Source organism: Cervus elaphus, chromosome 5 (genome assembly GCF_910594005.1).
Source record: "Cervus elaphus chromosome 5, mCerEla1.1, whole genome shotgun sequence".
NCBI lineage: Eukaryota > Metazoa > Chordata > Mammalia > Artiodactyla > Cervidae > Cervus > Cervus elaphus.
Window position 1 is genome coordinate 2,930,153 of NC_057819.1, and position 11,393 is coordinate 2,941,545.

An 11,393-nucleotide genomic window follows, 5' to 3' on the forward strand; every position below is an offset into this window, starting at 1 on the left:
AAGACAGAAAGGTAATCTTAAAAGAAGCCAGGAAACTTCGTAAATGTAGACACCAAAATCGTCAGATACTAGCAAACTGAATCCAGCAACATATTTGAAAAAATGATTGTACCCATGACCAAGTGGCTTTTATCCCAGGAATGCAAACTTAGTTGAACATAGGAAATCAATCCATGTAGTATACCATATTAATAGAATAAAGGAGATTTAATTAACAGAATAAAGAGATAATATGGTTATCTCATTAGATGCATAATTACAAAATCAAAAGGCAGAATAGAACACTGCTAACGTATAAATTGGGACAGTATTGATTAGACTTAGAACTTCCAGGGACCTTGTGTTGTTTGAGAGAAGGGTAAAAATAAAATGTTAACTGTACTTCAGTTTCTAAGTTAAATATGCTAATCAAAATTCTTGCCAACCGCTACAAGAAAAGAAGATGTATAATTTTCAAGCCAGGATGGGAGGATAAAAAAGAGAGCAGTCCGTCAAAGAGAAGAAACATAGAAAAAGTAGGGAAAAAAAGAAGCTGTAAGCTAAGATAATAGGTAGAGATCCAGTTATATCCCTCCCAGTAAGTATAACTGAACTGAATCTCATAAAGTCTAAGATCAGCAGCATGAAAAGGAAGATCCAGGATTCATGGTTCACGTGAGACATACCGAGAACTCTTGGAAAGTAAACGACTGGAAAGGATAAAGTTGGGAAACCAATCCTGTTCCTCTTAGGAGACCATGAAGGGACTTCCCTGGTGGTCCAGTGGCTAAGACTCCAAGCTCTCAGTGCAGGGGGCCTGGGACTGATCCCTGGTCAGGGAGCTGGCTTCCACGTGCCACAACTAAGCAGCAGAGCCAAATAAATAAATCTGTCTTCTTAAAAGCGAGATCATGAAGAATTTATATTTCTTTCTCTTTTCAGGTTAAAGAAAAAAGAGTTTAGTTTAGAAGAAATATATACCAACAAGAATTATAAATCTCCTCCTGCAAACAGGTAGGTACACACAAGTAGGAAATAATAGATTGGGAGGGCTTCCGAAACGATCGACATAAATCTCCAGTCTTCATTTTGGAAAGGGTTTTATGTTCAGTTCTTTAATACCGGATCTCAAAAATAACTAGTGTTCACTTGAGTTGGAGTCGGCAGTAGGACAGGAAAGAAATGTGTGTCAGATTGGGTATCCTCTTTTCGTTTGTACTTGGGTCTTCAAGACTAAGAATCATTGATCTTCAGATTTGACTCCATCCCCAAATACAGAAGGCATTTCACTTACTTGGCTTTGTTTGGGTCTAAATTCTGTTGAAATCATTGAACGTTTATTCCATTCCTGTGGTGTCTAGGATGAAGGAGGAGAGTTTAATCCTGTAAGATAGGATGAGCATTTGCTCTGAAGCCTTTGTCATATAATGCTATTCATTGCAGCATCGCTAAATATTGGATTGGCAAAAAAAGTTCTTTTAAATTTTTCCATATGTTCTTGCAAACCTGCACAGACTTTATGGCCAACCCAATAATAGGAGAGGGTTGGAAACAACTTTAAAAATACCCATGACTAGAGTTCTGACTAAATTATGATCCATCCTGACTGTGAGTTACACCGCACAGCCGTTTAAAATGGGATCCCTGCATACCCAGCTGGGGCGCTCTTAAAGGTTATTGCTCGTCAGAGCGGCACAGTGCACAGGATAGCCTGTGGTCTGCTACCCCTTAAGTAAAGAGGAACCCAGACTGTTGGATGGATGGTGCAAACTACAGGCCAGGTTCAGCCAGCCGCCTGTTTTCTTTCTTTTTTTCCAGTCCTATGAGCTAAGAATGACCTCTTCTTTCAAAGGACTGTTTAAAAAATGAAAATAAATATGTAGCAGAGACCCAAGAGGCTCATCAGTTTTTAAAATGTTTGCTACCCAGCCCTTCACACAGCAGGGCTGACCTCTGCTGATGCATGCTTACCTGTGCACATCTGTACATTGAATGACTTTGGGAGGACACACGAAACACTCTTGCTAGTGGGGTGGGGTGTCTTACTTTTGTTCTTTACCATCCTGTCCAATTTCTGTTTCTTCACTATGTGCTTGTATTCAGTTCAGTTCAGTCGCTTAGTTGTGTCCGACTTTGTGACCGCATGGACCTCAGCACACCAGGCTTCCGTGTCCATCACCAACTCCTGGAGCTTGCTCAAACTCATATCCATTGAGTCAGTGATGCCATCCAACCATCTCATCCTCTGTCGTCCCCTTCTCCTCCTGCCTTCAATCTTTCCCAGCATCAGGGTCTTTTCCAATGAGTCAGCTCTTCGCATCAGGTGGCCAAAGTATTGGAGTTTCAGTTTCAGCATCAGTCCTTCCAATGAATATTCAGGGTTGATTTCCTTTAGGATTGACTGGTTTGATCTCCTTGTAGTCCGAGGGACTCTCAAGAGTCTTCTCCAACACCACAGTGCGGAAGCATCCGTTCTTCAGCATTTAGCCTTCTTTATGGTCCAACTCTGACATCCATACATGACTACTGGAATAACCATAGCTTTGACTAGATGGACCTTTGTCAGCAAAGTAATGTCTCTGCTTTTTAATATGCTGTCTATGTTTGTCATAGCTTCTCTCCAAGGACCAAGCGTCTTTTAATTTCATGGCTGCAGTCACCATCCGCAGTGATTTTGGAGCCCAAAAATACAAAGTCTGTCACTGTTTCCATTGTTTCCCCATCTATTTGCCCTGAAGTGATGGGACTGGATGTCATGATTTTAATTTTTTGAATATTGAATTTTAAGCCACCTTTTTCACTTTCCTGTTTCATCAAAAGGCTCTTTAGTTCTTCACTTTCTGCTGTAAGGGTGTCATCTGCATATCTGAGGTTATTGATATTTCTCCCGGCAATCTTGATTCCAGCTTGTGCTTCATGCAGCCTGCCTTTTTGCATGAGGTACTCTGCATATAAGTTAAATAAGCAGGGTGACAATATACAGCCTTGACGTACTCCTTTCACAATTTGGAACCAGTCTGTTGTTCCATGTTCAGTTCCAACTCTTGCTTCTTGACCTACATACAGATTTCTCAGGAGGCAGGTAAGGTGGTCTGGTATTCCCATCTCTTTCAGAATTTCCCAGTTTATTGTGATCCACACAGTTAAAGGCTTTGGCATAGTCAATAAAGCAGAGGTAGATGTTTTTCTGGAATTCTCTTGCTCTTTCTGTGATTCAGAGGATGTTGGCAATTTGATCTCTGCCTTTTCAAAATGCAGCTTGAACATCTGGAAGTTCATGGTTCATGTACTGCTGAAGCCTGGCTTGGAGAATTTTGAGCTTTCCTTTGCTAGCGTGTGAGATGAATGCAATTGTGCAGTAGTTTGAACACTCTTTGGCATTGCCTTTCTCTGGGATTGGAATGAAAACTGACCTTTTCCAGTCCTGTGGCCACTGTTGAGTTTTCCAAATTGCTAGTATTACATATTCAGAGTGCCTGTATTACATATTCATATTTGTCATAAAAAAATTAAAGCTGCAGGCCAGAGACAGGAGCTGAGTCAGGAGCAGTGAGCCTTCAGCATAGACGGGGAGGGTCGGTGGCCCCCCAGGTCTGCATGTCAGTGACCCTGTCTTGTACTTCACCTTTAGGTGTTTAGAGACCATTTTCGAGGAGCCTAAGGAACGAAACGGTACACTCATCTCCATCAGTCAACAGAAGAGGAAGCGAGTCCTGGAGTTTCAGGATTTCACAGTCCCTCGGAAGAGGCGTGCGCGCGGAAAGGTCAAGGTAGCGGGCAGCTTTACTCGGGCCCAGAAGGCGGCCCTGCAGAGCCGGGAGCTGGACGCGCTCTTGATACAGAAACTGATGGAACTGGAGACCTTCTTTGCCAAGGAAGAGGAGGAGCAGGAGCAGCCGTCCGGCTGCTGAGTGGTGATTCAGGTTGGGGGTCTTGGCTTCAGACTTTTCTTGGCCTCCTTGGAAGAGGTTGCCTGATTTTGCCCTCCCGCCTAAACCCCTCAGAGCGCAGGCTGTGGATTTTACCTCCTTCCGGGTGCAGCTTCTGTAGGAGCTGGTGCAGGAGGGCCCTCTAGCTTGTACTGCTGAGCACAGAACCTCAGGAATGCTCCTTTTCTCTTGGAAATGGTCCCGGATGACGCCGGCCTCCTCGCCCCGCTCTCTGCCATCCATGGAGGGGCACACGGCACCCTTTCAACAACACTAGGTTTCAGCGACTCACAGCATTTGCACGTCCATGTGAAAGTCCCACATCGTTTACGGTGGTGCTAGACCAAGATCATTCAGACATGTGGCCTAGGGAGAGAGACCTGGCGTCCTGTCCCATGAGGTCTCACTGGCTCACTTCAGTAGTTGAGGAAAGATGAGCTGTTGTGTTTTCTAATCCTTTGAGTCCGTCTGTCCAGAACCAGGAGAGAGAGAGAGAGAGAGAGAGTGTGTGTGTGTGTGTGTGGCTTTTCCCTATTGTCTTCTCCCCTCTGTGACTGTGGGTCACTAGTGCCAGAGGAGCCCGTCCAGGGCCCATTTGAAGTAAGTTGCACTTTTTAATGTTGTGGTGTTGATTATTTTCATTTGTTTTATTTCCCTCTTTTTTTTTTTTTTAAATTTTTGCTGCATGTTTCGAGCCTTTAAATGTGATTTTAAAACTAATTTTTTAAGACATCAAGAAGAAAGACAATACACATCTCCAGAACACACGACAGGCATTTGTCCCGGTTTGTCGGTGGGTAGCCAAGAGCCTTTCCCCATCAATGCGTTCTGGCAGCCTCTTCCCCACATGCAACTCGAGGCATGACTATTGCCTCATCTGGGTTCTCATTCTTGCCCACTAACTAGATGTATTTATCGTAATGATGAAAGTAAGAGCAGGTTTCTCTCCCGGTCATTTAACAAGTCGGAAGGTTGGGTGTGGTCTCAGTGGGTTTCATCTGAAGTGGTGTCCGTGACAGAGGTCCACAGCGGCCCTGGTGGTGCCAAACGCCAACCCAGAGTGTCCACAGCTGCCAATCCTGCGGGAGGAGGGGTCAGCCGAGGTCATGAAGTTCTCGGGCAGCCCCCTCAGAGGGCACCTCGCTGTCCTCTGGGCCCCTGCGTCAGTCCTACTGGAAGTCTGGAGGCATGTTGGGCAGGTCTCTCAGCTGCTGTGTGTGCACCTGAGGGAGTCTGTGGGCAGGGGAGCAGGGGCTGCTGCGTGCGGCCCCCGGCCCAGAGGTTTCATTCCTTCCCCACATCAGGCCTGTGTGCCCTCACCTGCTTCCCCTCTTCCCCTTCCCTTGTGTTTTATCTTGTTTTTTCATCTCTGTCTCTGAAACCAAGAGTGCAGAGAATTAACATTCCGTGGCTGGAGAGCAGGATACTAAAACCTCGCCTCAGGGCACTGGTCGCGCCTCCGTCCTCCTACGGGAGCAGCGCCGGCCAGCGGGACTGTCAGATCTCCAGGGGTGTTTCCGAGTCAGCCTGTGAGAGGAGTGAGTGGTCCCGTCCTGGTCCTGTCTCCTGGGCTCCTGTTGTCTCCCCGTGTGTCGGCGGCAGGGAGATGGAGTGGGGGGTGGGGGTCTCTGTGTGCCTTTCCTCTGCAGGCTGACAGTCTGTGCCACACGAGCAGAAAAACTGACAGTGTCAGAAAAGTGCCACGTCTGTCTCGTGGGCCCACTGCCTCAGGCAGAGCTTTCAGTAACCGGAGCACCCACCTGCTGACCCGCGGAGGCTTCTCAGGCCATGGCCACAGCGCGTCGGAGAGCCAGGCATTCACACCGCTGTGGACGGTGCAGACCAGACGCTGCCCCGTGCATCCCCTTTGCTCAGACTGTAGACATGACCTGTGTGTCGCCTCAGTACCTCTCCCGTCCTGGGACAGGGTCCTCAGACACAAATGCTCCATCTTTTTGCTCAAGGGAGTAGGGATGAGTTTGTGCCCGCGTACGAGCATTTTTAGGGCGCTCCCGCTGGACAGACTCCCAGCTGTTCGCCAGCTCCGTCGTCAGTGGAGACGAGTCCACCATGTGGCAAACGTGGCAGACTGAAGTGGGTGCAGCTGCGGTTCCACCAGCGTCCTGGAGATCCAATTTCAAGTCTGCCCGTTGCAGGCGTGGCACCTGTCAGGGCTGGGAGCGAGGTTTGGAGCCTCAGTGTCTGGAGGGGAGGCATGGATGAGGTGGGACCCGGGTTCCTTCCTGTCCTGGGAGTGTAGGAAGTAGCTTCTCTGAGGCCAGCCTCCCCTTGTAATTTTTGGCCTGCCTCTGGCCGAGGCCCCGCCTCATTCCAAAGTTAAGAAGGGGCCCCCACTGCAGACTTGAAGTTGCTTGCCTGAAGTCCACGTCAGGCTTTAGCTGTGTCCAGCCGCACCTGTCTTAATGTCTAGCAGCTGCAGCACTGTCTGTGGTCCTAGAAGCTGTGCCACCTGCCACCAGTTGGCTGCTGGCGCCACCTGCCCAGAGCCTTGGGAGGTCTGGTTCTGCGCTGGGAGTTAGTAGCTTCCAAGGATGGGGACTTCCCACCCCACGAGATTTAGTGATTTTAATATGGGAAAGAGAGGAGAAATCTCAGGTCCAATCAGCAGTTCTGCCCGTCGGCTTTTCACTGACCCCTCAGCTATGGTTTTCTCCCTGTGTCGGTTTCTGGCAGTGTTGGCCGCCCTCCCCCTTTTCCTCCTGGTTTCCTTTGCAGCTTCCTTTCTCTATCAGTTTAAATGTACCTCATCACCCATTCAAGCAGATTATGTCCACTTTTTGTCACTCACCGTACTCTTAAGAGCTACAGCCAAGGAGCGTGCCGTGCAGAGATATGTAGCGTTTGCCTTACTTGGAGCCTGAAGAGCCCAGAAACTCATGCTGTGAATCTGGAGCTCAGCACTCCCCATGGAGCTGTGAAAATCAGACACTTTGTCACAATTTTGCCTGGAAGGGCCTTACTTTGGGCGCCAGAGCCGACCTGAGGTGGACTGCAGATCCCACCCTCTGGACTCGGTCCTCCCCCTGGGGAGCTGGCCCCCTGCCTGCAGGCCGAGGGCGGCACGGCGTGTGCAGGGCAGGGTCACCGACCCCGGCTCTCGCGGCTGGCGGGGCGCAGAGCCAGCCCTCGTCTCCAAGGCTGGGGTTTCCTCTCACGGTGCACGCTGGGATCGGCAAAAGACCGACTTGTAGGCGGTGGTGCTTTCCCCCATCCCTGGGGGCAGAGTATGCAGTCGGCGCTTTCCTTAATTCCCTTGGGTTCTGTGCGTGTCCCCGGACCCCAGTATCATGGAAAGGACCCCTGAGACACAACATCGTGGGTGGCTGTTCCCAAAGTCTGTAAGTGGTTGGCCAGAGGCTCGGAGCACCCTACCCTGGATTCATGCGTGGGGAGGGCTCCTTGCTGTAACCAAACTTCCTGTATCAAAAGCTGGCCAGGAAGAAGGCTTCATTTTAGTAAAATCAAAGTGTGATACTATCACCTAGCCACACACTGAGCAGCAGAGGCTATTTATTCTGATTGTGAAGCAAGGGTCCCCGCATAGTCTGCCCTCTAGCACCGCACCCTGTCAGATTGGACGCTTGTACATCGTGTGTCTTCACGAGCCCCTCTCTGGTGCTGAATTGGATTTTAATCCTTGGCGAGAGGCCTCAGCATCTCCTTGGGCGGGTCTGGGCCAGTAAATAGCCGCCTGAAGTGTTTATATAATTATCATGGTCAATAGTTCAGTGAAATTTGTACATTTTTGGTAACATTGGCACACACAATGCCCCTGCAGTTCCTTTTCTGTTTGGTAGTTTGTGACTAAAAATCCCACTGTTATGTGTGTTAATTTATGAAAATAAAGATTCTTTTTTTTTTTTTGGAAAACCTTTCAAATAACTCTCAAGGCTGTTGTTCTTTTGGCTTCATAAGTTAAATTTTTACCTGTAATGAGGTTGCTGTTGTTTTTTAATAGACATTCCAAAGTTATATATATCACAACAAACATGTTCCCTCCGCAGTGGTGACCATTTTCTGAGGACTGCCCAATGCTCAGGACACGTGTAGAGTCCCACTTGTGGGTGGCCTTCTGAGCCAGTTGTGTAGCATTTTAAGTTTACTCGGGTGGTGAATCATTTTGAGGGCCATCTGTATCTGGAAACAGCTAAGACTCCCTGAGATTCGAGTCACACCCAATTAAGTTGGGTAGGGAAGCCGACCACACACAGTGTTTTAGGTGTGATTTTTGAATAGTGCTAGATTTGTCACATGGCTGGGAAATGAAAAAGCAGTAACAAATTCAGGTCAAAATAAACATCAAATATTAGCAAGATGTCTGGAATAAGCTTAGCCTGCTGAGGAGGCTACCTGGGAGAGTATAAATATGGTGGAGCACATTCACCTACTTTTAAAAAGGCTTTATAACAATAAAATGAAAAAAAGGTCTTGCCTTCTATCACATACCCTTCCCACCTGTACGTGAGGTTAGGCTGCGAGTCTTCTGATTCTCAACTCTGTATTTGACCAGTGGGAGAATGACTGAATACAAGGCTATTTACCATCACGTTCCAGAAAGAAGCACAATTCCTGAGGATATTCTTTGTCCGGGGAAAAGCAGCACCCAAGTCTCTCTTCCTGGCCTTTTTCCGATTCCTGGATTTCTGCAGCAAAGACCTCTGTCCATGTGATCTGTCACCTTCGGGGAGCACCCTGCCTGGCAGATGTGCTTGTGCTGGTTAGGTTTCACAGGTACTTTGAGTAGAGTCCTCTCCACACCTTTTCTTCCTTTAGAAGGAAGAGGCCCATCATCATCTAAGGCTGTGTTACTAGTTTCATCCTTTATGTTTGGCTGTGCTGGGTCTTTGTTGCTGTGCGGGCTTTCTCTAGTTGCAGCAAGCAGGGTCTACTCTCTAGTTGCATGGGCTTCTCATTGCAGTGGCTTCTCTTGTGGAGAATGGGCTCTAGGCATGCGGACTTTTCGTAGTTGTGACACCCAGGCTTAATTGCTCTGTGGCATGTGGGGTCTTCCCTGGACCAGGGTTCGAACCCATGTGCCCTGCATTGGCAAGCAGTTTCCCAACCACCAGGGATATCCCCATGTTACTGCTTTAGCATCCCTACCACAGAAGCATAGCCTTGATAGGGCCTCTTGAGAGCAAGAGGTCCACACTGACGGAAGAATCCTCTACCATGTCCTGCCCTCTGCGTGTGATGGAGACCTAATTTCTGCAGTTCCTCTGGGACTTGAGGAGGGTTTTAGAAAATTCCCAGTTCTTCAGGTAACTTCCAGGGTCACAGGTGAGTCTTTCCTAACAGCTTTCTCAAGCTTACTCTGTCCTCTCCCTCCTCGCTGCCAGCCAGTACTTCTGCTTGGGCATTTCCCTGGGGTGGGAGCAGTTTGACCAGGACTTGCTCGCAGACCCTTTCTGCAGTTCCTTGGCCGGTGCAGGCGTGGTCCTCCCTATGATGTGTTCACCCAGGATCCCTGCTGCCCAGAAGGGTTTTCTCCCACATGGTCACATAGTGCCCACAGACACTGTTCAGCTCTCTGCCTTCCCAAATCACTCTTCTTAAAAGTGTACCCTCCCTCCACCCCAGCTCCTTGTCCATCCTCTTTCCGATGCTTTGTGTATCTAGCATTTATCATTTCCTCCCTGTATCTGTTCATCCCTGTAACGGAGGCTCCTCTCTGGTCCCTCTTGTGACTCCTCAGGCACTCAAAACACTGCCTTGTTGTTGTTCAGTAGCCAAGTGCTGTCCGACTCTTTGTGACCCCACGGACTGCAGCACACCAGCTTGCCCTGTCTGTCCTTCACTCTCCCCGAGTTTGCTCAAGCTCATGCCCTTTGAGTCGGTGATGCCGGGTGACCCCGTGGACTGTAGCCTACCAGGCTCCTCCCTCCATGGGATTCTCCAGGCAAGAATACTGGAGTGGGTTGCCATTTCCTCCTCCAGTGTATATTACAGGCGCTCCGTAAACACTTGCTTGTGAATGAAAGGTCGTCTTCATTAACAGACCCTATTGTTTTGACAGGCCTGCTGAGGTTCTCTCCATCCTGCCGATTCTGAGTATTTGAAGACCTCATAACTCTCCTCCCTTCGATTACCCTTCCAAGGACCTGGTTGGTGGCTGCGCGGCAAGTGAACTGGGCCCTTCCCGGCGCGGCCACACCCACTGCTGACCTCGCGACGTCTGATTGGCTGTAGCTCACAGGTGGGGCGAGGCCAGCCAAAGTGTTCGCCCTTCCCGTGGGGTCGCCTACCTTCCAGGTACCTCCGCGCAGCCCAACCTGGAGCCTGCATCCCTGGCCCTGGAAACGGACACACCGGGATGCGGAGGGTGGAGGTTCCTGCGGGAAAGAATCGTCTTGAGAATTTTTCTCCCTTTTGTATTTTAATTTCAGACTTTGGGAGAGGGTAAAATGGTCCTTGTAAGAGTACAAACACGGGGAAAATATCCCCAGGTACTGCAGCGGTTGATGGGTGCCCCCCTACTGCCACCAGCCCGAAGTGATCTAATTTCGCCCTTGTCAGAACCACTCACTCCCTTGAAATCCTTCCCCAGTGTTCCTCTGGCCCACACTAGCGTTTACTGACCCCCAGTGCCAAGCATTCTGTGTTTATTACCTTCTTGAATCCTCACAACTTGATGAGGTAGATGTTTTTAATCCCCCTTTGTGGATGAGGAAGCTGAGCCTTACAGACAGATTGATTGACGGCGCCTGTTTGGTAAGTGTTAGCGCCGAGGTCTCTTCCTACAGTCTCTTCCTACACGCCATCCACCTCTGCTAGCAAGCCCCACCCCTCGGCCCACACCTGCCTCTCCAGCCCCAGCCCCGCCCCCCCAGGCGCTCCGCCCTCTAGTTCTTCAAACCCTCCTTGCTGCCTCTGGCCTTGGTGCCTTTGCACAAAAAGCGGCACCATCCGGTGCAAATACTCTTTCTTCCACCCGTTCGCTTGTGCCTCCACGTCTTCGGGTCTCTGGAGGTTCCCCCCCGCCGCCCCGCTCCCTTCGCTGTCAGGCACCTCTCAGCTGCTGCCTCAGCCCACACACTCCCCATGCGCTCAACTACCTGCACTGCGATCCACAGCCCTCTCCACCCTGTGAGCTTCAGAGAAGCCCCACCGAGTACGTTTATCTGCCTACAGGTCGTGCACCACATTTAGGTCCGCAACACATCTTTGGAAGAACTTTCATGATGTTCTCTAAGAGGCCAGGTGCTGGAGGTGAACCCGCCAGGTGCCCTGCGGGTGAACCCGCCGCCCTCCTTACAGCCTCCTGTTCACGTCAGCAGCTCCCTATGGGCGTGTTTGTTTCCATCATGCCTCTTCCTTTTCTGTCACTCCTTTCCCTCCCTCTCTCTTTGTCCAGTAAGTACCCCTCTTTTCTCCTCATTAAATAGACACCATCTAGAACAGATTTATTATCTTAAAGATTTATGGGGACATCTTTGGCAGTCCGGTGGTTAAGACCCCACAATT

General features: G+C 49.4%; 1 protein-coding gene across 4 annotated transcripts in view; it reads left to right on the forward strand.

Annotated features, from left to right (window-relative positions):
- Positions 1-7,812, forward strand: part of PRR14L (proline rich 14 like) — a 40,699-nt gene extending 32,887 nt beyond the window's left edge. For all 4 annotated transcript variants that reach the window (XM_043901257.1, XM_043901256.1, XM_043901259.1 and 1 more), the window contains 2 exons: positions 922-993; positions 3,611-7,812. In XM_043901257.1, coding sequence (XP_043757192.1) covers positions 922-993; positions 3,611-3,890 — 352 coding nt within the window. In that variant the 3' untranslated portion in view covers positions 3,891-7,812. The remainder of the gene's footprint in view (positions 1-921; positions 994-3,610) is intronic.
- Positions 7,813-11,393: the final 3,581 nt, after the last annotated feature.